This window comes from Heteronotia binoei, chromosome 18 (genome assembly GCF_032191835.1).
Source record: "Heteronotia binoei isolate CCM8104 ecotype False Entrance Well chromosome 18, APGP_CSIRO_Hbin_v1, whole genome shotgun sequence".
NCBI classification, from domain to species: domain Eukaryota; kingdom Metazoa; phylum Chordata; class Lepidosauria; order Squamata; family Gekkonidae; genus Heteronotia; species Heteronotia binoei.
In genome coordinates, this window is record NC_083240.1 from 2,101,492 (window position 1) to 2,128,956 (window position 27,465).

At 49.9% G+C, this 27,465-nt stretch overlaps 1 protein-coding gene across 4 annotated transcripts in view; it reads left to right on the plus strand.

The window, feature by feature from the left end:
• PAX7 (paired box 7) overlaps nucleotides 1–26,449 on the plus strand; it is a 185,093-nt gene extending 158,644 nt beyond the window's left edge. For all 4 annotated transcript variants that reach the window (XM_060259404.1, XM_060259406.1, XM_060259405.1 and 1 more), the window contains exons 8-9: nucleotides 15,819–16,065; nucleotides 25,908–26,449. In XM_060259404.1, coding sequence (XP_060115387.1) covers nucleotides 15,819–16,065; nucleotides 25,908–26,023 — 363 coding nt within the window. In that variant the 3' untranslated portion in view covers nucleotides 26,024–26,449. The remainder of the gene's footprint in view (nucleotides 1–15,818; nucleotides 16,066–25,907) is intronic.
• The last annotated feature ends 1,016 nt before the right edge of the window (nucleotides 26,450–27,465 follow it).

Genomic DNA, 27,465 nt, shown 5'->3' on the forward strand with positions numbered 1-27,465 from the left:
CTAAATGCTTTAATTCCGATGTTTTGCCTCTCAGCTAAGGCAGATCCAGTAGCCAGAGCTCACTTGGAAGGGCTGGGAGAAGTGTGACCCATTAAACTGCAGCATCCCGGCCCGGGGTTTCTGCTAGAAACCGTCCTTATAGCAAAAGAGACCGCAAGCGATTCCCAGGATGCATCGTTGTGCCGGCAGAGCGTGATCCGCTTCAGATGCAGGAGTGGAAGCCAGGCTACAGGACGCTGCGCATGGGAGACGTTTTGCTTTTAGGGTAGAAAAGCCCTCCCTAAACCTCAGGCCTGGAGAAAACCCTTCCCTGCTAGACAACCTTCGGGCCACTCGCTGCCCTAACTTCAGGAGCGCCGCTGCTTCACCCCCGGAGGCTTCGGGATGGTCCACGGTCCCGCCAGCAACCACTCGGTTCCTCCCTGCTGGCGGGGAAGGGGCGACCGAGGGGTGACCAAAAGCGCTGCCCCGGTGTCTCCGCTGTGCTCCGCAGCTGCCATCAAGAAGCCCTGCGATCTGCTCCAAGAATCACAGCAAACCCGGCTCAAAATAGGAAATTCCAATTTTCCTACCAAATAAATAAATAAATAAATAAAATTGCACGGAGTTCCAAAAGAAGCCAACTGCGGCAGGCAGAAAGAGTCCCCCCCCCCCCGCCACACTTTCTATTGCTGGCAGCTCAGCCGGGTTGGAGGGGTTTGCTTTGGACTGTGGCTGGCCGGCCCGGCGCACCAGCGCGACTTCATCGCCCCAAGAAGACAAGAGCTCTTTGCCTCGGACTCCCCTTCCCCTCCCCTCCTCCCTCGGCGGGCGCTGCCTGGCCGTCTCGGGGGCGTCGCTGTCTGCCTGACTCCCTTCCTTGCAGGGCCCTTCAGCTGGGGGGGGGGCGGGGGGGGTTGCGGGCAGCCCAGGGCTCGGGCAGAGAGGCGCGCCTATCAGTGCAGCAGGCAGCCTCGCCCCGGGCAGGGCTGCTGCAGGGGGGAAGAGGGGAGCCGCTCAAAGGATCGCGCCAAAGCTCGCGGGGAGGAGACGATCAGCCGCCCCCGCCCTCCAGGACGCCTGGCCGCGGGGGGCTGCGAGAGGGAGCCGGGCCCGGGGGCTTAAAGGGGGGGGGGGGAAGCTCGTTCAGGTGGATTTGTGCGGCGAGGGGGAGAGGAAAAGCGGCCTTGCCTGGGACTGCTGCGCCCCGATGGTGCGTCTTGGTCAGCTCTGGAGATCAGAGGGGTGGGGAGAGAGAAGGGGTCTTGGCTGGGCTTTCCCCAGGCAGTCCATCAGATCCAGCTTCCAGACCAGGAGAGGCTGACAGGAAAACAGCACTACGCAATGTCCCTTCTAAGCTGCGGAGAGTCTTGTGAGCGAAAATTCTGCTTTGTCAGCTCCTGGCAGGAAAGCTGTGAGCTCCTGCATCAACGAGTTTGCTCTGGGGCCACCTTTCCTGAACTGAAACAAAAATGTGCACGGCAAGGGGTAAGAAAACTGTGAGCCAGCTCACACGAACTCAGCTTAGAGGGAACACTGCGCAGGACTGAGGCTGCTGGATCAGGCTAAATCACCCCCTAAGTCACCAGCATTCTGATTCCGGCTGGGCCAGAGGGAGACCTCCAAGGTGCCATCCCCGGACTGCCTCTGCAGAGGGCCTTGCCCTCAGTTGCCTTCCTCATTCAGACAAGGAGCTCGGCCTCCTGCTTCCAGTGGCCAGCTGGATGAACCTGGGAACAGGGGGGTAGAAGGGAGGGCCGCCTTCCTCTGTCCTAGGCCCATGGTAAACACGGAAGCTCCATTGAGCTAGCATGGCTAAGAAGAGACTGATCCTCTTCCATAAACTTCTTACAGTTCTTGTTTTTAAACAATTTTATTAATAACATATGGTTACAATATTTAACTATGTCCTTGCTATCTCTAACCCATATGATATTTTCAAACTCCCCTCCCTCCATTACTAGACTTCCACCGAAGTTATATACTTAAGTTCAATTAAAAAGGCACCCCTAACCAATCAAAAACCAATGTCTTTCTTTTCTCCCATTCACATTAAAAAATTGTCCAATGTCTTTTTACATTCCACTCTTGCTCTATGTATTCTCTAAGTTTCTTCCACTCCTTTTTAAACAGATCCAAATCATAGTCTCTTAAAGTTCTTGTTAGCTTGTCCATCTCACTCCACGATTAAACTTTCACAATCCAGTCCCATTTCTCTGGTATTTTTTCTTGCTTCCACAACTGCGCATACAATGTCCTAGCAGCTGAGAGCAAATACCAAATTAAAGTCCTGTCTTCTTTTGGAAATTTTTCTATTTGTAGTCCTAGCAGAAAAGTCTCTGGAACTTTCTTAAAGTCATATCCCAAAATTTTAGAGATTTCTCGTTGTATCATCTGCCAAAACTTTTTCGCTTTTTCACAAGTCCACCAAACTTCTTACAGTTCTTGAAAGCCCTGCAGCAAAGGAGCTGCGAGCTACCATGTGGTCATGAGTTCCACAAGACAATGTGGCACCATGGAAAGAATCACATCCTTCTCTTAGTGCTGAACCTTGTGTCTTAGGGTGGCTCCCAGTAGATAGGTCCAGGTGGGCAACCGTGTTGGTCTGAAGCAACACAACAGTAAAACTTTGAAGACCAACAGAGCTTTATTCAGAATTTAAGCTTTTGTATGCATGCAGGCTCCATCAGACAAAAGAATGGCGTACAATGAGCAGAGCTGCATATAGCTGGTGGGCTGGGGTTAAGTATGCAAAGCGGTACAGAGTTAGAATCCAAAGGGAAAATAGTGAAATTAACAAATAGAAGGAACATTTGGTCTGGATAGCATTTTCGTGGGAAACCAATAAAACAGGAACATGTCAGAATGGGAGAATAATGGCGAGGGTGTCATAAGGCTCAGTGGTAGAGCATTTGTTTGGTAAGCAGAAGGTCCCAGGTTCAATCCCTGGCATCTCCAAAAAAGGGTCCAGGCAAATAGTTGTGAAAAACCTCAGCATGAGACCCTGGAAAGCCGCTGCCAGTCTGAGTAGACAAGACTGACTTTGATGGACCGAGGGTCTGATTCAGTAGAAGGCAGCTTCATGTGTTCAAGGCAATAAATGGAATCTGTTAATTGCTCTGTTGCTTGCAAGGCTGGGTTAAACTGAGAACATGTCTTTCCCAGAGGTGTTCCTGTCCACCTAATTTACTTTTAACATGTAACATACGTTATAAACATCATTCTAGTTTGCCATTAGAAAAAGAGAATACATTAAAATAGAGTGGAAGATGGGTTTTGCTATGGGGAGGGATGAGAGAGAGAGAGACTTTTCCTTCATCCATTCTTTCTGCTCTGCTCATAATTTTTTATAAACTGATTAGGATTTTGTCTCTCTCTGCTATGTCAACTTTCTGCTGTCCTTAACTTTTCAAAAAAAAAAAGAAGAAGAAGAAGCCATCTCCCTATCTCTTTCTGACTGACTCTTTCATGTTTATTTAAAATAGCCACTTTTACTGATTCCCACCATAAGAAAAACTGCACTATGATTATGGAAAAGGTATTAACATGAGCGAAGGCGGTGGGCAAGAGAGTTTGCTTTGTACCTGAGAGAGGGATAAAGTGAGGTTTAAGGATCTCAATGCAGAGATGGGAAGCATTACGTTAGGGACGAGCAAAGCATTCTCTGAATAGTCTCCAGGGATTAGGAAACGTACTGGCGAGTGAGAGAGCCGAATCCTCTTTAATGATGGTGAGATCCGTAATGCATCAAGGGATTCCAAGGAGACAGTGCGGCATTCTGAGGCGGGTGGAGGAACAAATGACCCACTGCTCTCCTCTGCACCCCACACATCTTGTGTTTCTGATCTAAATCCAGACCAGCGTTGCAGATATCGAGGCAGGGAACAAAGGATGGGGATTTTGTGTTGGCCCTTTGGAAAAAAAAGCTTTTTCTTGTGGGCTCAGAGATCTGTGCGGAATTGTAGCCTTATCCTTGGAGAGGGAGAGGGGAGATGAGAATACTCCCATTCCAAGAGCTGGCCTACCGGATCCGACTGAGGGGTCCCTCAGGCCCAAGGAAGGCCAGCCTGGTTTCCTAGGAAGCTTCCCAGAATGCTGCTATCCTTGAGCATTTTGGGGCCACCTGTCCCTCGAGAAGCCCAGGAGGAGGTATGTAGTTCCCTTTCCCCCGTTTTGTTCTTGTAGCAGCCCTGTGAGGTTGAGAGAGTGCTTGGCCTGAGGTCACCAAAAGATCTCCATGGCCAAAGTTGAATTGGAAGCCAGGTCCCCCCAGTTGTCATCCAACACTCATATGTTCTTATTAAACATCTGGAGCAGAGGTCCATCAGTGGCTATTAGCCACAGTGTATTGTTGGAACTCTCTGTCTGGGACAGTGATGCTCTGTCTTCTTGGTGTTTGGGGGGGGGGGGGCAACAGTGGGAGGGCTTCTAGTGTCCTGGCCCCACTGATGGACATCCTGATGGCACCTGGGGTTTTTTGGCCACAGTGTGACACAGAGTGTTGGACTGGAGGGGCCACTGGCCTGATCCAACATGGCTTCTCTTACTTTCTTATGTGACAAAGAGTGTTGGGCTGGGTGGGCCATTGGCCTGATCCAACAGGGCTTCTCTTATGTTCTTAAGCGACACAGAGTGTTGGGCTGGATGGGCCATTGGCCTGATTCAACATGGCTTATCTTACGTTCTTATGTGACACAGAGTGTTGGACTGGAGGGACCACTGGCCTGATCCAACATGGCTTCTCTTACGTTCTTATGTGACAAAGAGTGTTGGGCTGGATGGGCCATTGGCCTGATCCAACAGGGCTTCTCTTATGTTCTTATCACTCTTAACTCCTCCAGCATGTCTCCACAATATATACTGCCTCTGACTGACAGATTCATGTTGGATAGTTATAGACAGAACCATCTAAGAACATCAGAATTCCCCTGCTGTGTCAGATTGCAGTGCCGCCTAGTCCAGCATCCCACCCTGACCCGACAGAAAGCCCATCCACAGGACTTAAAGGGAAGAACTTTCCCCGGCACCTGGTGTTCCTAGTTATAGACTGCCTCTGAACATGGAGGTTTCATTTAGCTAGAGCACTGGCCATGCCTCAAGATTTCTCCTCTGGCCCTTTCTTACACGCCCAGGGAAATGCTGATTGACACTTAGGGGTTAGTCAGCAATTTTTCCCCAGGCCACTTTGGCCAGGGATCCTGGAGAGTTTTTGCCATCTTCTGGGCATGGAGCAGGGGTCACTGGGGGTGTATGTGGAGGGGAGGTATTTGCAAAGTTCCTGCATCATGCAGGGGGGGGGGTGGAATAGATGACCCTGGAGGTCCCTTTCAACTCTATGATTCTACCTCCATGGCTCAGGCAGCAGGTGAAGTAGGAAAGGCCTTCCTTTGCCTGGGATCCTGCAGAGCTGCAGCCTGTCTGAGAAAACTGAGAAGGCTGGCCTTGATGGGCCAATGGGTTTTCCTTGGAACAAGGCAATCAGCTATGGGAGGGGTTATTGTTTGATGCTGTAGACATAGTCAGACCTTCGGCTCCTCTGGGCCAGTGGCTGTCCAGGGTCTAAGGCCAAGAAGAGTCTTTCTGAAAACATGTGGCCTGAGAAGAAATGGAATTGCTGGGCTTCTAAGACCTTCTGCAAACCAAGCAGGTGTTTTAGTGCAGAGCCCAGATTCAGCATAAGGCCATTTCTGGATGGGATGGGCTATGGCTTTGCAGAACCTCTGGCCAAACCTCTCTCCCTGGCATCTCCACATTGCAGAACCTCTCACAGCAAAAGTGCAGATGAGCTTTCCCTGAGACCCTTGGAGAACCACTGCTGGAGAGAATTAACAGTTCTGGGTAGGCAGCCTAAGACATCTCCATATGAAGCCATGATAGGACCAGAACTACCATTCTGATTGTACTGAGACAGGATATTATAGCAAAAGTGCAGAAAAGGGCAACAAGAATGATTAAAGGGTTGAAACATTTTCCCTTTGAAGAAAGGTTAAAACGCTTGGGGCTCTTTCGCTTGGAGAAACGTCGACTGAGGGGTGACGTGATAGAAGTTTACAAGATGTCCCTCTTGATGGCACTTTGTTTTTTTGGTTACTGTGTGACACAGAGTGTTGAACTGGATGGGCCATTGGCCTGATCCAACATGGTTTCTCTTATGTTCTTAAGATTATGCATGGGATAGAGAAGGTAGAGAAAGAAGTACTTTTCTACCTTTCTCACAATACGAGAACTCAAGGGAATGAAATTGCTGAGCAGTCGGGTTAGAACAGATAAAAGGAAGTCCTTCTTCACCCAAAAGATGATTAACACGTGGAATTCACTGCCACAGGAGGTGGCGGCGGCTGCAAGCACAGACAGCTTCAAGAGGGGATTGGATAAACATATGGAGCAGAGGTCCATCAGTGGCTATTAGCCACAAGGGATAGATGGAACTCTCTGTCCGGGGCAGTGATGCTCTGTATTCTTGGTGCTTGGGAGGGACAACAATGTGGGGGCTTCTAGCGTCCTGGCCCCACTGGTGGACCTCCTGATGGCACTTGGGTTTTTTGGCCAGTGTGTGACACAGAGTGTTAGACTGGATGTGCCACTGGCCAACATGGCTTCTCTTATGTTCTTATGACTGAATTTGGGGATTTTGTAAGGAGGAATGTACCAGATAGTTCTTAAAATTGACTATTGCTTGGGGGGGGGGGACATCTTGCATAGGGATAATCTTCCTTCCAATATTCCAATAATCTTCCCTCCAATATCCCCCTGCAGCCCTTATGGCTGCCCCATTCTTCCCCCCTCCTCCTCCCCCTGCCCCCGGACTCCGTGGGCTTCCCTTGCTTGACACTGCCCGGCACGTGCCACCTCCCAGCCCGAAAGAAAGCTCCTGATCGCAGAGATTGGACCTCCTAATTGTGCTTCACTTTGCAGAGCCGCCTGCGTTTATCGTAAAGGGCGCACATTTCCCGGCTTGAGCCTCAGCGGCCAGAGGCCCTGAGGGCCGGCTCAGAAATGGAGAGAATTAATTACATTTTTAAAGGTGGGGGGAGACTTCCCCTTCTTTTAAAGTATGGGAGAGAGTGATGAAATCCCAGAGGGAGAAATGAGGCATGGGTGTTGGGGTGGGGGGGGGGGCGGAGAGAGACAGTGGTAGAAACATAGAAAAGTCTGGGGGGAGAACCCATGAGAGAAGGGGTGGGGGGATGAGTTCCCCATTTTAGGCAATCTTATTAGGACTACAGAGAAATGTGCTTGGCTTTTGCGTCTCCTCACGACCCGATTCTGCCACTGAAGGAGGTGATACTGCATCCCAAGCTCAGGCTGCAAGCCCCCACTTCAAACAGTGCCTTGGAAATAAACCACTGCTTTCCTAGCCTCAGAGCCAGTGCTGAGGTTCTGTTTGGAGAGCTTTTCCGTTTCAGGTAGCAACTGCAGCAGGGGGCACACAAGACCATTCAGGTGTGCTCTCCAGGTCTTGGGGGGGGGGTGAAAAACCTATCTTGGGGGAGGGGGCTGAGCTATTTCTAATCACAGACGGAATCTCTGCAGCTTTCTGCACCCACATGAAATTATGTGCTACTGAATCACACCATTATCCATTAAGCTCAGTCTAGTCTATTCAGACCGGCCGTGGCTCTCCAGGGCCTCAGGTAGAGAGGCCTTTCACATCATCCTCACACCTTATCTTTTACCTAGAGATTCTGGGACTTGAACCTGGGACCTTCTGCAAGCCGAGCAGTCTCTTCCACAGAGCCACAGGCCCTGTCCCTCCCACTTCAGACTATACACAGCTCACGTGGAGATTAGTGAATGCAGGGGTGTTATGAGGGCCAGATCTGACATAAATGAGACCTTGTCGGGCTGGGCCATGTCGGGCCATGTGTGCACCTATTTAAGATTAGGTAGCAGAGATATAAATTTTATAAAGTACACAAACACAAATATATATATTTTTTAAAAAACTTAAAACATGCTTAAAATGTTAGCACTCATTGGTTTTAAAGATGCTTTCTTTGCATTTCTCCCACGGGATCCAGGGAACTGGGCAAAGGAAGCTCTGGTTCTTTCCTTTCTTCTCCAGGGGAGCAAGAGGGGGAGGAGTCTCAGCCAATAGATGGCTTGGCTCGGTAGCTCTGCTGTGCGATTGAGAGAGCCTGGCAAAGCAAGCTATTCCTCCCCCCTTCCTCCCCAAAGGAGGTGCCTCAGCCAATGGAGAAAATAGAGGTTTCGCTCTGTAGCTCCTGTGTGATTGAGCAAGCCTTGCAAAGCAAGCTGTTATGCAGAAGGAAGCAAGATATAGGGAGAAGGAAGCAGATGACAGCCAGTTGCCTGGGGGCCTGATAAGAGCCCTTCAGGGGCCTGATTTGGCCCCCAAACTGCATGTTCGACACCCCTGAGTTAATGGTTCTTTGAAAATATGACTTTGTGGTTCATAGCAGCCACAAGTGATGGGCCTGGTGATGTCCCAAGGGCAAGGGAACTGATCCTTGCTTGGAGGAACTTGCCATCGGAGGGTGCCACACGGCTGGAGGGAGGGGGAAAGACAGATGGGAGTGTTCATCCTAGCTCTGCAAGCCCAGCTGCATCAGGGAAGAGGATGAAGGAAGCTGCCGCTCCAAGGGAAAAGGGGAGTGTTGAGGAAGGCGTTGAAGGAAGTAGGAATGATGACTTCGTGCCATTTTCCTGGGGGGGGCAGTTGCCTGTATTTGGGGCAGCAAGGAAGGAAGGGTGAGGACCTTTAGGGGCACTTCTGGCCATTTGGGTACATGATGACAGCAGAGAGGGGGAAGGGAGGAGGCTGCAGAGGGCACTGAACATAACACGTTTGTGCTGAATCTGGGAGCAACAGGAAGCTGATGTAGGAATCCAAGGGCTGACTTCTTGCTTGCATTACTGGGGCCAAAGAACTGTGAGCTGTAAGATGGCATGGTACCACCCATTTTATCCTTGCACCAATTATGTCAGATAGACGAGAGAGACAGACAGACAGACAGGTCCAAGCGGGCAGCCGTGTTGGTCTGAAGCAGTTGAACAAAGCAGGAGTCAAGTTGCACCTTTAAGACCAACCACGTTTTATTCAGAAGGTAAGCTTTTGTGTGCTCTCTAAGTACACTTCGTCAGACAAGGGGATCAGGTATTGTGAGCTGAAATACATGCCGTTTGTTGATTAAGAGGGCAAACTGACTGGGATCACATGGTGAAACAGTGTGCCTTGGCCATTCGGTCTGGATAGCCATAAAAGGTAATAAAGTCTCCTGCCAGTTGGTGTTTCTGCAAATCTAGGTAAATCACAAAAGGACATGCATTTCCTAGTTGTAGTCCACCTAATTTACTTATCAACATCAATCTATACATTATGAACATCATTCTAGTCTGCCATTAGGAAACAAGAATACATAAAATGAAAATGGGTTAAGTGTATGTAATGAGATAAATAGCCAATATCCCTTATTTGAGTATGTCAATATAAAATATTATTCTGATACACTATTATAAAGGAGAAATGCAGAGAGAGGCAGGAGGAGATTGTATTCATACCCTGCCCTGCACTCAGAGCGGCTTACAATTCCTTTCCTCTCCCTGTGACACCCTGTGAGGTAGGCACGGCTGAGAGAACTCTGAGAGAACTGCTCTCAAAAGAACAGCTCTGAGAGAACTGTGGCTGACAAGGTCACACCAGCAGGTGGAGGAGGAATGAGGAATCAAACCCCGTTCTCCCGGATTAGAGTCCCTGCACCTAACCACTACACCAAAGGGAGAGGAGGGAGGGAGAGGGAGGGGGGGAACTCGCTCACGGTCACACAATAAACTTCATAGCCAAGCGGGGACTGGAACTCAGTCCTCCCCAGTCATGATCTAACCACTACACCACATTGTCCGGCTTTTCTTGTCTGCCTCCTGGCAAAGCCCCTTGCAGTAAAGTCGGAATGTTCTCTGAACTACAGACTTTCTTGTAGATTCTGATTGGAAGCCTGAAGGGAGAATTTGGAATGAGGGATTGATAAGAAGTGGGGGGGGGGGGACGAAGCTGCCAATTGCTGTGATTTCCTTCCAGATAAAAACCTTTCAGAGGTAAGAAGCCATTGATTTTCTGTTAGTGATGGTAATGCTCCAAGAAGTAATAAATTATAGGGAAGCAAGGTCAAAGAGAGAGAGATGATGAGAAAGTAATAATCCTTCCTATCAGAGTTCAAGGTTTAAGAAGCAAGCAGGGAAGTTGCTATAACTGGGTTGAAAGTAGAGTAATGAAGGCATCTCCAGTCTCCAGAGGGGGGGCTCTTGCCCCAACCCAACAGAGGATCGTGGTAAGGTTTGCTGTCAATGGGGTGAGCCAGGGAAGCTCATGGACTGTAGACAGATGTAAGAGTTAGTCCCGGGGGGGGGGGGCGGGGTATATAAATCTGCCCTCTTTTATTTAGAGAGCCAGTTTGGTGTAGTGGTTGAGTGTGCAGACGCTTATCTGGGAGAACCGGGTTTGATTCCCCACTCCTTGACTTGCAGCTGCTGGAATGGCCTTGGGTCAGCCATAGTGGTTAAGTGTGCGGACGCTTATCTGGGAGAACCAGGTTTGATTCCCCACTTCTCCACTTGCAGCTGCTGGAATGGTCTTGGGTCAGCCAGAGCTCTCTTATCTGGGAGAACCGGGTTGGATTCCCCACTCGTCCACTTGCAGCTGCTGGAATGGCCTTGGGTCAGCCGTAGCTTTCACAGGAGTTGTCCTTGAAAGGGCAGCTGCTGAGTTAGCCCTCTCAGCCCCACCCACTTCACAGGGTGTCTGTTGTGGGGGAGGAAGGGAAAGGAGATTGTGAGCTGCTCTGAGACTCTGATTCAGAGTGGAGGGCGGGATATAAATCCGATATCATCATTATCATTTCCTTGGTCTTGTATGGTGGTGGCATTGAGCCTTTTTGTTTTGCCTGATTTTGTTGTGGTTGCCTATGTATCTTCACTCAGGAAAGGGGGGAAATCCAGTAATTATTTTCATCTTAGCCCTAACTTCAAACTGAAGAAGTGCACACAAACACAGAAGTTTATACCCAGAATTAAACTTTCTTTGGTCTTAAAGGTGCCGCGCAACTCAAACTTTGTTCTGTTGCTTCAGACCAACATGGTTACCCACCTGAACTTAACCCTAAGAGAAAGAGCCAGCTTGAGGTAGTGGTTAAGAGTGGCAGACTCTAATCTGGAGAACTGGATTTGATTCCCCACTCCCCTTCCACATGCAGCCAGCTGGGTGACCTTGGGTCAGTCCCAGTTCTCTCAGAGCTCTCTCAGCCCCACCAATCTCACAGGGTGTTTGTTGTGGGGAGAGGAAGGGAAGAGATTGTAAACTGCTCTGTGACTCCTTTGGGTACTAAAGGGCGGGGTGTAAATCCAATCTAAGAACATAACAACATGAGAGAAGCACCAAGAATACACAGCATCACTGCCCGAGACATAAGAACCTAAGAGAAGCCATGTTGGATCAGGCCAGTGGCCCATCCAGTCCAACACTCTGTGTCACATAAGAACATAAGAGAAGCCATGTTGGATCGGGCCAGTGGCCCCTCCAGTCCAACACTCTGTGTCACATAAGAACCTAAGAGAAGCCATGTTGGATGAGGCCAATGGCCCCTCCAGTCCAACACTCTGTGTCACATAAGAACATAAGAGAAGCCATGTTGGATCGGGCCAATGGCCCATCCAGTCCAACACTCTGTGTCACATAAGAACCTAAGAGAAGCCATGTTGGATCAGGCCAATGGCCCCTTCAGTCCAACACTCTGTGTCACATAAGAACATAAGAGAAGCCATGTTGGATCAGGCCAGTGGCCCATCCAGTCCAACACTGTGTCACATAAGAACATAAGAGAAGCCATGTTGGATCAGGCCAGTGGCCCATCCAGTCCAACACTTTGTGTCACATAAGAACATAAGAGAAGCCATGTTGGATCAGGCCAATGGCCCAGCCAGTCCAACACTCTGTGTCACAGAAGAACATAAGAGAAGCCCTGCTGGATCAGGCCAATGGCCCATCCAGTCCAACACTCTGCGTCACATAAGAACATAAGAGAAGCCATGTTGGATCAGGCCAGTGGCCCATCCAGTCCAACACTCTGTGGCACATAAGAACATAAGAGAAGCCATGTTGGATCAGGCCAATGGCCCATCCAGTCCAACACTCTGTGTCACATAAGAACCTAAGAGAAGCCATGTTGGATCAGGCCAGTAGCCCATCCAGTCCAACACTCTGTGTCACGCAGTGGCAAAAAAAAAACAGACACCATCGGGAGGTCTATCAGTGGGGCTAGGACACTAGAAGTCCTCACACTGTTGACCCTCCCAAGCACCAGACAGAGAGTTCCAATAATATGCTGTGGCTAATGGCCACTGATGGACCTCTGCACCATATGTTTATCCAATCCCCTCTTGAATGAAGACTCTTTTCTTCTTCCTCCTCCTCCTCCTCCTCCTCTTCTTCTTCCTGTTAATGAAGTCAGTCCTCTTCCTTCTTGATATCCCTTGTAGAGTAGGGGGCTAAACGAAGGCCCCATCTTCAGAGGCAGAATATTCTTGGCGTGACTGATGCTGGAGAAGAACTGCTGCTTTCCTGATCTGTGTGTTTGCCTTTGGGGACATTTGCCTGGCAAAAGATGGATGCAGGATGCTGAGGAAAACTGACCCTCTTTGGGCTGGTCCAGCAGGGCTCCCCAATATGCAGCTGCATTTTGTTTGTTGTTTCTAATGGTTCATTTAGAATTTTTTTTTTTTTTGCTGTTGTCTGTTTTAGTAGTCTTAAACTATTGTGTTTTTTTTTTTCCGGGGAGGGGGGGAGGGGGTTACCACAGTTAGTGCCCTGTATGCCAAGCCCAATAGCAATGAGACTGTATAGAAATAATATTGATTGATTGATTTTAATGAACCATGGCCTGGGCTATTCCACTGTGGAACGCAGGTGTGGGGGTTCTGAGGACTCTGCGCTCCTCTGACCCCTTCACATCCTAAGGAAGGCCACAAGGAAGTACAGGGTGTAGTTTAACCTTCTCTCCCTGGAAAGCTACTTTTCTGTGGGTGCAGAGGGGGTCTTGGATGACCACTCGCTCCCTCTGCCAGCCCTCCCTGCAGTCTAAATGGTACAGCCCAGCACCAGCTTTAATCACCTCCTCTAGCCATTGCTGGGCCCTGATCCTGGGCCTTCCCTGCAGATCTTTTCCCTGGAGCCTGTTTCCCAAAGGGTCATTTTCCAGAGCCTTGGCCACTTGCTTCCATTGTTCAGGTTCTCTGTTTGCTGGTGGAGGCTGAAATATTTCCGCCATGTGTCATTCCAAAGAATGGATTTTCCCCTGAGGAGGTTATTGCGGGATAAAAGCTTTCTTCCACCTCTTGCCAGGATCCAGATATTTTCAATTTCTGATATTAATTGAGGTCAATGAGATTATGCAGCGTTTTCAGATTTTTTTCAAAACAAGAAGCCTTTGGAGCCGAACGCTGGCTGCCCAAGGTGACCGCCGGCTCCTCTTCGGCACGTTTCCAGCTCCGGTGCTGCAGCTGAGGCTGGCTGAGCGTTTGAAGTTTGGCCTCAGGATATTGCCAGGGAAGGCCAAAAAAGAGGAGGGCCCTGCATCCCATTCCTGAGCCTAATCGACCTTTGCAGAGACAGGAAGGTGGCTGTTGGGAGAGATTCAGGGTTCTCTAGGAGTCAGCAAAGTGAACAAGAAGGGCATTTGGTATGACTGGGCAATGCAATGATTTTGATTCCCTATTAATCGAGAGGGTTCAATGGAACCTCCATATCAAGAGGTAGTCTACCTCTGAATACCAGATTCTGGGTATAGGAAATGGAGGGAAGGGGTTGCTTCCATTCTTTTCTTGTGAGCTTAAGAACAGAAGAGCAGTTTCTTTCCACTTTAGAAAAGAAAGTTGTCAGTTTAGAAAACAGAGAGACATTCATTTAGAGGAACAAATCTTCTGAATCCCAGAACTAGGAGGCAAAATCAGGGGAAGGCCTCAGCCTCTAGACCCTGCATTTTGTTGCCCAGAGAAACAGGTTGGCCACTGCATGAGACAGGATGCTTGACTAGATGGACCCTCACTGGTCTGACCCAGCAGGGCTCTTCTCATGTTCTTATCAGGAGAAGACCTCAGCCTCTCTGCCCTGTTGTTGGCCCTCCAGAGGAACTGGTTAGCCACTGTGTGAGACTGGAGGCTGAACTAGATGAACCCATGCTGGTCTGACCGAGCAGGGCTCCTCTGATGTTCTTCTCATGGGAAGGCCTCAGCCTCTCTGCCCTGTTGTTGGCCCTCCAGAGGAACTGGTTGGCCACAGTGTGAGTCAGGAGGCTGGACTAGTTGGACCCTCAGCGGTCTGACCCAGCAGGGCTCTTCTGATGTTCTCAGGAGAAGGCCTCGGCCTCTCTGCCCTGATGTTGGCCCTCCAGAGGAACTGGTTGGCCACAGTGTGAGACAGGAGGCTGGACTGGATGGACCCTCACTGGTCAGACCCAGCCAGACTCTTTTTAAGGGGGGGTATGATAGAGGATTATAATGGAGTGGAGTTGACAAAGATAACCTTTTCTCTGTCTCCCAAAGTAGTAGAACGCAAGGATGTCCAGTGAAGCTGATGGGATGTAGTTTCAGGAAGGACAAAAGGAAATACTACTTTACACAGAGAGTGAATAAAATACGGGATTCACTACCAGAGGACGTAGCGGTGGCCACAGGAGTAAACAGCTTGAAAAGGGGATTAGCTAGCTTCATGGAGGATGTCTATCCGTGGCTATTAGCTATTAGCTGAGAGCCAGTTTGGTGTAGTGGTTAAGTGCATGGACTCTTATCTGGGAGAACCGGGTTTGATTCCCCACTCCTCCACTTGCACCTGCTGGAATGGCCTTGGGGCAGCCATAGCGCTCTTATTTGGGAGAACCGGGTTTGATTCCCCACTCCTCCGCTTGCACCTGCTGGAATGACCTTGGGTCAGCCATAGCTCTGGCAGAGGTTGTCCTTGAAAGAGCAGCTGCTGTGAGAGCCCTCTACAGCCCCACCCACCTCACAGGGTGTCTGTTGTGGGGGAGGAAGGGAAAGGAGATTGTGAGCCGCTCTGAGACTCTTCGGAGTGGAGGGCGGGATATAAATCCAATATCATCATCATCATCATCATGGTGACCGAGGGGAACTTCCACATTCAGAGGCACTAATCTTCTGAATCCCAGAGTCAGGAGGCAAAATCATGGGAAGGCCTCAGCCTCTCGGCCCTGCTGTTGGACCTCTAGAGGAACTGGTTAGCCCCTGTGTGAGATGGATGTTGGACTAGATGGACCACTGATCTAATCCAGCAGGAATCTCATGTTCTTATGAAGACCTCAGCCTTTCTGCCCAATCGTTGGCTGTCCAAATAAACTACTTGGTCACCATGTAAGACAGGATGCTGAACTAGAGGGAACAACTGGATAAGACCAGTGAGAGTCCATCTAGTCCAGCATCCTGTCTCACACAGGGGTCAACCAGTTCCTCTGGAAAGCTCTGCTCCTACTCTGCACCTTCTGGTATTCAGAGATATTCCACCTCCAAACATGGAGATTTAAGAAGAAGCTACTTTGGGTGGCTGTGCCCAAGTCCCTAATTTAGGAGACACCACCAGTGGCTTTATGGACCAGGTGGAATCGCATTGGCTGAGTTAGTTGCTGCAATAACACCCTCTGGCCATTTGCAGTGGGGGCAGCACAGCGCAGCAAAAGCAGGACAGCTCCTCCCTCTTTGTTGGGAGGCTCCTGCATGTCCTCCTCTTCAAGGCCTCCGTGTTCTTCCCACAGAAGCCATCTCTGTTTGCTCTCACCATGCGCCAATGGACCTGTGGGTTTCCCTTTGTGATTCTGCAGGTGATGAGCATCCTCAACAACCCCAGCGGGGTCCCGCCGCAGCCCCAGGCTGACTTCTCCATCTCCCCCCTCCATGGCAGCTTGGACACTGGCAACTCCATCTCAGCCAGCTGCAGCCAGAGAAGCGACTCCATCAAGTCCGTCGACAGCCTCCCTACTTCGCAGGCCTACTGCCCTCCGACCTACACCACCACTGGCTACAGCGTCGACCCCGTGGCAGGCTACCAGTATGGGCAATATGGGCAAAGTAAGTACCCCCCAAGGGAAGCTGGGATGCTGGGATCAATGCCGTGTGAGTTCCTTTGCCTGGTGAAGGCAGGCACTCAGAAAACCTGCAGGCAATGCCACTTGACCTGCCTGCCTGCCTGCCTGCCTGTCTACCCACACAGTTCTGGGAAGCCATGGGCCTATGGTCAGGATTCAGTTTTCAAGACACAGAGGGGAAGCCTCTGATCCTAGAACTTCCCCCTATGTGAGACAGGATGCTGGACTAGAAGAAGACTGCAGATTTATACCCTGCCCTTCTCTCTGAATCAGAGACTCAGAGCGGCTCACAATCTCCAAGATCTTCTTTCCACCACAACAGACACCCTGTGAGCAGTGTTCCCTCTAAGCTGAGTTAGCATGAGCTAGCTCACAGATTTTTAGCCTCCAGCTCACACATTTTTGTCTTAGCGCAGGAAAAATGGACCCAGAGCACACTAATTTATGCAGTAGTTCACAACCTTAATGCCAGTAGCTCACATAGTAGAATATTGCTCACAAGACTCTGCAGCTTAGAGGGAACATTGCCTGTGAGGCAGGTGGGGCTGAGAGAGCTCTTACAGCAGCTGCCCTTCCAAGGACAACTCCTGGGAGAGCTATGACTGACCCAAGGCCATTCCAGCAGCTGCAAGTGGAGGAGTGGGGAATCAATCCCAGTTCTTCCAGATAAGAGTCTGCTCACTTCACCACTATGGCTGACCCAGGCCATTCCAGCAGCTGCAAGTGGAGGAGTGGGGAATCAAACCCGGTTCTCCCAGATAAGAGTCCACTCACTTCACCACTATGGCTGACCCAGGCCATTCCAGCAGCTGCAAGTGGAGGAGTGGGGAATCAAACCCGGTTCTTCCAGATAAGAGTCCGCTCACTTAACCACTATGGCTGACCCAAGGCCATTCCACCAGCTGCAAGTGGAGGAGTGGGGAATCAAACCCGGTTCTCCCAGATAAGAGTCCACACACTTAACCACTACACCAAACTGACTTTCAACTGCCTGATCCAGTTGTTCCCCCTATTTCAGCATCCTGTCTCATATGATGACCAACTAGTTTCTCTGGACAGCCAACAACAGAGAAAAGCCCTGCTGGATTAGATCAGTGGTCCTTTTTGCTCCAGCTCAGATCATGGTGTGTGGCACTGGGTCACCTGGCTGGGAGGTGTCAGGTGTGTGATTCAGGTGCCAAGTCTGTCAGGCAGGCTGAGATGGTCTATAAGGCCAGAGAAGGGGAAGCATGATGAGAAGGGGAATGGATGGGTGGTCCCCTCCTACCATAGCACTGTTGCTCTCTCCCTGTGAGCAAGGGGTCCCCTCAATGTAGAAAGTTCCCAGCGCAAGCAGAAGTTCCACAGTTCAATCCACGGCGCTTTTGGGTAGCAAGCAGTGTTCCCTCTAAGCTGAGTTAGTGTGAGCTAGCTCACAGGTTTTTTGCCTCCAGCTCACACGTTTGCGCCTTAGCTCAGGAAAAATAAACCCAGAGCAAACTAATTTATGGCGAAGGTCACCACTTTAATGCCAGGAGCTCACAAAGTAGAATTTTTGTTCACAAGACTCCACGGCTTAGAGGGAGCCTTGGCAGCAAGTTTTGCAGCTATCATTCAAAGTTGACAACCCTCATCTAGATGGACTGATGGTCCTGGGGACAGACATGGCTCAGGGCTTTGCAGGCAGAAGTCCTGGAGTTCAGCCCCCAGAATTTCCCATTAAAAGGCTTGTTTGTAGCAAGACTTCAGAAAGTCCCTTTTTTTGCCTGAGCCCAGAAGGGAAGGAAATGGCCTCAGCAGAAGGCAGCTCCATGTCAGCAAGAGGCCCTGGACTGGATGGACCTTCTGCCTGACCCAACAGGAGCTGACGCTGCTTGGTTGTAGCAGCCGAAGCTTCTCAATGCTGGGCCACAGGAGGAGGAATCTCCTTCACTGTGAGTTGTGCAGGGGCAATAAAAGACCTCTAAAGGCCATAGGGTTGCCAGGTCCAATTCAAGAAATATCTGGGGACTTTGGGGGTGGAGCCAGGAGACTTTGGGGGTGGAGCCAGGAGCAAGGGTGTGACAAGCATAATTGAACTCCAAAGGGAGTTCTGGCCACCACATTTAAAGGGACTGCACACCTTCTAAATGCCTTCCCTCCATTGGTAATAATGAAGGATAGGAGCACCTTCTTTGGGGGCTCATAGAATTGGACCCCCTGGTCCAACCTTTTTGAAACTTGGAGGGGAGTTTGAGGAGGGGGACCACCTGCTATGCTGCAAATTTGGTGCCTTTATCTCAAAAAACAGCTCCCCCAGAGCCCCAGATATCTGTGGATCAATTCTCCATTATACTCTATGGAAATCAGTCTCCGCAGGGAATAATGGAGTGCCCCGCCCTGCTTTCTGATGACCCTGAAGAAGAAGATATTGGATTAAATTTATATCCCACCCTATACTCTGAATCTCAGTGGGGGAGGGCCTCCAAACTGGGGGGACCCTTGCCCCACCTGGGGATTGGAACTCTAAAAGGCCAACTATCACGATTCATTGTTTATGGGTCCCACCTCAGGCCCTTTCAACCAGGGTGTCTTGCGCTGAAACTTAATTCTCAAGTGCGCCTTGGCTGGACTCAGGTTGGGACCGCCCATGTGCTGGGAGAGGGAGAGAGGGTGAGCAATCTCCAGATTGCACCGGGAACTCTTCCACTATTCCAATCCATCTCCAGTCAACAAAGACCAGTTCCCCTGGAGAAAACAGCTGCTTTGGAGGGTGGACGCTGAGGCATGGTGCTCATGAGGCACCCCGCCCCCAGAAAAAAAAAATCTCCATGCATTTCCCAAACCAGAGGGGGCAACCCTCAGGGGCTTCAACCTTCCCTTTTGCAGCCTTTTCCTGACCCCAAATGTCCGTGGGGATCTACCGTTTGCCCCATTAGGGCAACGCAGGACAGTTACGTTTCCACAGTGAAGTAAACAGCAGTTTCTCTGTGGACGCTGCGGGTCGGGAAAGCAGTGCAGAGGGACCAAGTTAAATCAGGGCTCCAGAAGGTCGGTCCAGAACCAACAAGAGGAACTTAAATCAGAAGAAATTTCTGGCTCAACATGAGGAAGAACTTCCTGACAGCGGACCCTCAGCGGAACAGGCTTCCTGGGGAGGTGGTGGGCTCTCCTTCCTTGGAGTTTTTTAAACAGAGGCTAGATGGCCACCTGACAGCAATGAAGATCCTGTGAATTTAGAGAGAGATATTTGTGAGTTTCCTGCATTGTGCAGGGGGTTGGACTAGATGACCCTGGGGTCCCTTCCAACTCTATGATTCTAATTAACACACCGTTCCCAGCGCATGACTGGTCAGCAGAACTCATAAACAAGGTAGCTTGTAGCTGGACTCAAAGCATGGACGGAGATCTTTCCCCTTCATTTTCATGGGGGGTGGGTGGGGGAGGTTGGTTCCTTGGTTCCTTTTTAATTACAAAGGCAATGGGAAGCTTTAAGGGAGCAAGTGTCCACCTCTTGTGGCCAACTGGTCATTTCCACAGAGACCAGCTGGTCAGTTCCCCTTCCGGTTGTCCGGGGGGTCACCCAAACCCAAGAGACTCTGAGCCCAGAAGACCCCTCACTGCCATCAAGCCCAGAAATCAGCATGTGACTCAGCCCCCCCCCCCCCACAACGCCTCTGCACCCCTGTTTTGCCCAGGGCATGTCCCATGGTGACCTCTCTTTCCAGGCCGCCGTGACTTTTCATCCCCTGCTCCTTTAATGTGCTCGGCTTCTCCAGTCAAATGAGAACCGGCTGGAGCAGAGAGAGGATGAATGGTTCTGGCCCTCCGACCCCCCCCCCTTCCTTCTTCTCTCCCCTGCAAGGGGGGGGGGGAGGGAGCTTGATCTGTGACCCCCTGACCTTCCTCTCACTTCGGGATGTGGAGGTTACCCACACCTGCTATTGATAAAAATCTTAAACAAATTCCAATACCATGTATTTCCAATAACCAGGCCCTTGGGCAGATTGTGAGTCACACCCTTGTGTGTGTGTGTTGGGGCAGGAGGTGGGAAAGAAATACAGACAGAAGGAAACAGAAGGGCCGAGGGAGGGGGGGCTGGGGCAGGAGAAAACGGATCATGCTACAGTTAAGAGAAGGGAGACCTGCCTTTTCCTCTACTGCAGATTATGTCTGAGCCCGAATAACCAAGGCACCTTTTCCCTTCTGGATTAACATTTGAAATCTCTAACCTGCACTTAATGATCACTTTGTGGGATGTTGATGTTCTATTTAGGGGAGGGACGGTGGCTCAGTGGTAGAGCATCTGCTTGGGAAGCAGAAGGTCCCAGGTTCAATCCCTGGCATCTCCAAAAAAGGGTCCAGGCAAATAGGTGTGAAAAACCTCCGCTTGAGACCCTGGAGAGCCGCTGCCAGTCTGAGAAGACAAGACTGACTTTGATGGACCAAGGAGGGTCTGATTCAGTATAAGGCAGCTTCATATGTTCATATTTAGTAGCAGAATTAAAAAGTTAATAAGAACCTTCCCCCATCAGTCCTTGCTTCCTTGGACTACAAAAAAAACCTCTCGGGTCTGATTGTTTTTGCTTTTTCTTCTGTGACCCCCCCCCCCCAACAAAAATGTGGTGTGTATAGGTTTTTTAAAAAAAAAATTAAGTGGGAAGGACAGGCTTGCTCATGCCCCCAAACTTAATTTTTTGGGTCAGAGAAGGTAAAAGAGAAAATTACCTGTTATCAGAAGAACTCATTTCCTGAATTTCTGGGTCACTTCATCTGCGTATGAGGTAAAGCGCAGAGCTGAGATGCAACAGGTGCCCTCCAAGGGTGGAGGATTCTATGTCTCTGCGTGCAAAGGTGGAAAAGGCAGCCTCCCTTGCGGATCATGGCCCTCTCTGCCTGGAGTACTGCTGCATGTTGCGGTGCCAGCAAGGGTTAAAACTGCCCTATATTAGTGGGAGTTCATTGCAAGAGGATAAGGCCAGGGCATCATGCAGAGATGCAGCTTCCACTGGCTTGATGCTGGTGGTTGCATTTCACACTAGCCGAAAACTTGGGGGACTCCCACATTCCCCAGGCCACAGACTGGGAATTTTCTGCTGGAAGTATTCTTCAGTTTTGCCTCCACAAATACTTGAGTGTCGGTTCGGGGTACTGAAGGGCCCTTCAACAGGCATTCTCTGTCCAGGACACGCTGTTCTGCTGGCTGTTCTCTGTTAGCACTTCCCAAGCAATCAACTCACACTAGGGTTGCCAATCCCCAGGTGGGGGCAGGGGAGCCCCTGGTTTGGAGGCCCTCGTTCCGCTTCAGGGTCACCAGAAATCAGGGTGGGAGGGAGGAAAAAGTCTGCTGGGCACTCCACTATTTCGTATGGAGGCCAATTCCCATAGGATATAATGGAGAATTGATCTGCGGGTATCTGGGGCTCTGGGAGGCTGGCTTTTTTGAGATAGAGGCACTGAATTTGCAGCCTAACATTCAATGCCTCTCATCAAAAGTCCTTCCAAGTTTCAAAAAGATTAGACCAGGGGGTCCAATTCTATGAGCCCCAAAAGAAGGTATTCCTATCCTTCATTATTTACAATGTAGGAAGGCATTTAAAAGCTGTGCATCCCCTTTCAATGTGATGGCCGGAACTCCCTTTGGAGTTCAATTCTGCTTGTCACACCCTTGCTCCTGGCTCCACCCCCAAAGTCCCCAGATATTTCTCGAATTGGACCTGGCAATAACCCTAACTCACACCCACGACCCTCCCCTCGCCTGGAGGCAGAGGAGATGGTGGCCAGGCCAGAGAGAAGCATGATGCAGAGAGACAAGAAGAGGCTTCCCCTCTGCCAATGGGCAGCTTGGGGTCCTGGCAGCTGGGTGATTTGGTTCTGGCTTCAACCCCTCCACTCGCTCACCTTCTGGGATGCAGGGACGCCAGTTCTCTCTGGGACTGGAGTTTTGTCTCTTGCAATTTGGAGCTGGAGCAGACCAGGAGAGTAGGGGGGGGGCTGCTTTTCCTATACAGCCTCCCTAGAAGCAGGGAGAGGGGAAACCTGAGCTGTTAATGAAGCCGCCACTGTCCCAATTGCTCCGTGATGCCTGGAGGAGTTTGAGGAGCCAGCCACCTGGCTGTGCTGCAGAATTTATTAATTCCCAAAGAGAATTAATTTCTCCAGCTCATCTCATGCGGCCTCCTTCCTCTCTTGGGCCCCTGAATGTAAGCTGGGTGCAAAGAAATGAAATGCAAAGAACCAGAGGCCCACCTGATGGTCAAAAGCTTGTTTTCGGTGCTCAGCATCTCTGAACAGCTGTAGGAAGCTGTCCCTTCACATCTACACCCAAATCTCTGTCACATTTTCACCCGAGGAGCTGGGGGTCCTCTCCTGTCCCGTTGTTGTTTTTTTTCCTTTCCCACAGTCCTGTAAAGTTGCCTTGGGAGCTTGATGGGCAAGACTGGGATTAGAACCCAGAGCTCCTCAGTCTGAATAGGAAATATCAAACTACTAAATCAGGGGTGGCCAAACTGCAGTTCGGGAACCACATGTGGCTCTTTCACACATATTGTGTGGCTCTTGAAGTCTCCACCCTCTTGTTGGCCAGCTTGTAGAAGGCATTTCTTTCTTTAAATCACTGCATTTAAAGCTGCTTTCTTTGCACCTCTCCCCCTCTGCAGCTTCCTTCCTTCCTTCCTTCCCTCCCTCCTTCTTCTCTGTCTTGCAGCTTTCAAACATCTGACATTTGTGTCTTGTGGCTCTCAATCATCTGTCATTTATTCTATGTGTCTAATATTAAGCAAGTTTGGCCACCCCAGTACTAAATCGTGCTAACAATTAAATGACGCCAGCCACAGTCCATCCCAGACTAGATGGCAAGATGTCCAAGGGTTGTAATTTCAAGGCAGACCGCCCTGTCCCCGTTGGCAGAGACTTTTCCAGAGTGGCACCATGGATGCCCAACTCCTTCCCCATTGGGGTTCAGAAGGCTCATTTGGTTATCCAGCAACCATTTTAATTTTCCTAAGCGTATTTACTAAGAAGGAAGTCCCACCAAACCTTAGTGTGCTTGTGATTGCACTCTTTACATGCCTTAAGATGTATGTGATTTCTGTGCTTTTGATTCATTGAGCCATGTTTAGTGGGGTGAAAATTCAGAAAGAAAGAAAAATAAGAGATTTAGACTGATCTCACACTAGGCTTGTTCCAGGTGGAGAGCCCTTTGGCCCCGGCACTTTTCTCTGTTTTTGCACAAGCTGCCACGGACCTGCGAATTGGTGTGCCACATTTCTGCGGCAAGCAAGATCCTCTTACAAGCGGTTTCTGCTTGCCACAGGAAAGCGGCGCACCAACCTGTAGCTCTGCGGCAGCTTGTGCCAAAATGGAGAGAAGGGCCGGGGGCAAAAGGGCTCTCCACCTAGAACAAGCCCTAGTGCAAAATCGGTCTGCGAAATTAAACACTGACACTCTTACTCCAAAGGAAAGAGACGAAAAGCAGCAATCGGATCCAATCAGACAAAACCATCAAATGTTAAATCTCCTTTATTGCAACGGCAAAGATATAACGCACGAAAAACAGGAGCATGTTGAAGGGTCATGGCTGTCAGGATCATACCTTCCATTTTTACTGATACAGGCACACATGTAAAAATCTTAGCTGCTGCCATAAAGAGGAGACACATGTCAAACAACAAACTTTGCAAGTCTTGCAGTTCTACAGCACAGGTTCACTCTTCTTCTAAGTTTGCAGCTTGGTTGACTGGTGTGAGCCACTGTGGCCAGTGAATCAAATGCCACCTCTGCCGCTACCTCCGGTTCTCTACATACGTGTTTCTCTTATCATTTGCCAACATATTTTAAAAGTGTTCAAAACTACCAACCTGCTCTGGAGATTAAAAGCATAAGAAGAGCCTATCTTGTCCAGCATCCAGTCTTGCACAGTGGCCAACCAACTCCTCTGGAGGGCCAGCAACAGGGCAGAGAGGCCAAGGCCTTTCCCTGGTGTTGCCTCCTGGCACTAGGATTCAGAGGATTAGTGTCTCTGAATGTGGAGGTTCAGTAGCCAATGATAGACTCATTCTCCATGAATCTATCTAATCCCCTTTTAATGTATTGCGGGGAACAAGTTTCAAAGGTGAAGGCATGGGCACTAGCCAGTCAGGACTAGCCACAGTTGGTTTCTGTTGGAAAAATGCAGAAACGTTGTGATGTTATTTATTTATTGTGATTCTGGCCCTGAAAAGGAAGAGTGCTTCTGTGGTTCTAAAAATAATGCCTTCGTGCACAGCTTATGGACTGACTTTCTGGTGGGATTCCTAGGGAACTCCGCCAGACTCTCGTGAACAGCTCCAGAGCCAAGGAAGGAGCAGAATTAGACCCCTTCCTGGCATTCAGTTTTTGCAGAGACCATCTGCATCTCTGGGGTGAGTGCCCAACTGGAGGGGTGATCACATGTCAGGAAACAGCAAACCATCCCATCCCAGCTAATGGGAAGGAGGGAGGGGAGTGGGTGGGTGGGGAGCAGAGAGGTGCCAGAGCAGAGCGGCCCTGCCAGTTCCCAGAGGCCGCGGCCATGCTAATGATGCTGGAGACGGAGCGCAGAAGCGTGAAAGGAATCCTAATGGATCTGACAAGTCTAATAACCATTTTTGCCTGGAAGGGACCCCCCTTTGGGGCAGGCAACTGACAGGATGCTGACGGCTGAAATTTGTTTACTCCCTGGCACCGACGGGGCCCTCGCTGCCAGCTTCCTTATTAATTTAATTTGAGATGTTCGAACTGGAGGAGGGGCATGGGGAGGGAGGCAGAGAAGTCAGCTGAAATTCAGGTAAGGAGGAGTGTCGCCGTCCTGCAACCAGATGGCGGGACAAAGCTGAAACTTTTACTCACCAAGCGAGGAGCAGGGAATGGGGATGTCTTCACATCAAGATAAAGACTCTTGAAAAGCTCCTGTGTCATCAGAGTAGATACCTGTTGTTAATCATTTGCCCAAAATCCATCAAGGTGGTAATGGCAATATTCTAGTTAGAAACAGAAATTCCTTTGCATATTAGTCCACACACACACACCATGTAGCCAATTCTCCAACCGCTTACAGGGCTCTTCTTACAGGGCCTGCTATAAGCTCCGGAAGGATTGGCTACATCAGGGGGTGTGGCCTAATATGCAAAGGCGTTCTTGCTACCAAAATAAGCCCTGGTTACATACGAAGTTGCCTTATACTGAATCAGACCCTCGGTCCATCAAAGTCAATGTTGTCTACTCAGACTGGCAGAGGCTTTCCAGGGTCTCAAGCTGAGGTTTTTCATGCCTACTTGCCTGGACCCTTTTTAGTTGGAGATGCCGGGGATTGAACCTGGGACCTTCTGCTTACCAAGCAGATGCTCTACCACAGAGCTACCGTCCCTCCCTTTTCAGGTGAAATTGTCTTTAAAACTGTAAGCTTTTTAAAAAATGTAATATTTCTACTGTACAATCATACATAGTGTGATTCAAGACTTTTTGTAATAAAAATATTTAATATTCAAAATAAATTAAAGCTATATGTTTATTTTTTTAAGTCTTGTGTATGGGAGCACAAATACTGTTCAGGAGGAAACTGGAAGTTCCAGGGCCAGCTTTTTGAGAACCTCTGCTTCCATTTGGAAACCCAGATTCTAGCCTTCCTGGCTATGAAGTGATGCCTGGGTCTTCCCCAGTGCCCCCTCCCATACTCAGGCCCAGCATCCATGCCTGCAAACTGCCTTGCCTAAATCAACTTCTGCCTGTTAATGATTGAGTCGTAACATGCTTGTCTGGTGATTTGAATGCAGATGTGCAAAATGCTGCTGTTTCATGTGAAGGATTGATTCATACCCCTCCCTTTTACTTCTCTGTCTCTCCCACTAGCTGCTGTTGACTATTTGGCCAAAAACGTGAGCCTGTCCACACAACGCAGGATGAAGCTAGGAGAGCATTCGGCTGTGTTAGGTCTCCTACCCGTGGAAACAGGCCAAGCTTACTGAGGGGGACACTAAAACCAGTTGTCCTACACTTGCAGTCTCCCATCCAGGAAAAGAATGATCCCACCGCTGCCACCAGCCCCACAAGGGTCCAATTGTACCCATGCCCTTCTGCTCTTAGAACTCACCTCGACAGACCCTCTCCACACCTCCACTCAAACTGCAAAGATGACAAGAAGCAAGGAGAACTGTACACTGAATTTGGACCAAACACACCTGTTAAGAAGCCACTGCTACCTGTGACTTAGACTCCATCAAAGGCCAGAGACAATGAGTTTGGCCTGAGGAGTTCTTCAGTGTTCCTTCCCTCCTTGACAACTCTTGAGTCCAGAGGATGCTCATGGACCTTCCACTGGCCTAGTCACTCAGCTTAGTCAAGATGGAATTTGTTTTCTTTGTAAGGATGTATTATTTCTTTTCCCTCTGCAACCCCGCCTCCCTTTTGTTGTACATGCTCAGCATTGCCTGTGAAGGAGTTCTATTGATGCATTGATCTTGGGACCAAATGTAAGATGTTTGGACCAAATGTCGGGGGTGGGAGTGTGGGGGGGGGGAGCTGATTCCAAATGGACAAGGCCAGAAAAGAAAACTTCCTGTTTCTGCATGGTGGGAGCCAAGGACCAAGTTGTTGGCAGTGAGGAGGGATGGGAGGAATTTAACATGTGCTGTGGGCTCCTTCTGGTTTAGGGAATTCATCAACTACAAACAAAAACAAGAGGTGGATTTGGAGAGAACTTGAGATAAGGTCCCCATGAATACTGTGCTGATTCCACCTGAAGATTCTCATTCTGCCAGTATCGGGTGACAACACCTTGAAACGGGTCAGCCCAAGGACCAACACAAGCACACTGGAGGGACCAGGGAGGCTGCAAAGCAAGTCGATTCCTCTCCAGCCATTGGTGCTCATATTTTGGATGGCACCAGGGCTTTTCAAGCCACAGGGGGATGGCTTCAGATGGTGCAGGTCTGCCTGGAGGGGTTGGGTGAGACAAGGTTTGTAGAACAAGCAGCCACGGCGCTCTCCTCCCAGGGAATGTTGGCTTCAGCCACCTTCATAGCCTGGGGCTCTTGGAATGAAGCTGTTCCCTTCAGAAAAATCCCTGAGGGGGGAGGGAAGAAGCCTGGCTGTGGCCGAGGGAGAGGAACCATTTTTCCAAATCTACCTTCAGGGTGATTTGGGTTGCCAGGAAGCCAGCAGAACCTGTCGGGAAAGGTGGTCTTTCCACAACAAGAGGGGTGCCAGCCAGCCAGCCAAAAGGGATCTTGGAACCAACTGTTTGACAGTAGTGGCCAACCTTCCCCCTCCCTGGTCCCATCTATAACATTCCATTCCATAGACACCCTAACTAGCTGAGCAGATAGGCCTGCAGAGGGGCCCAAGTTCCATTTCCTGTGCATGCATTTTAAAGGACCACAGGTTGGCAGAGAACCAGGCAAGAGCAGTG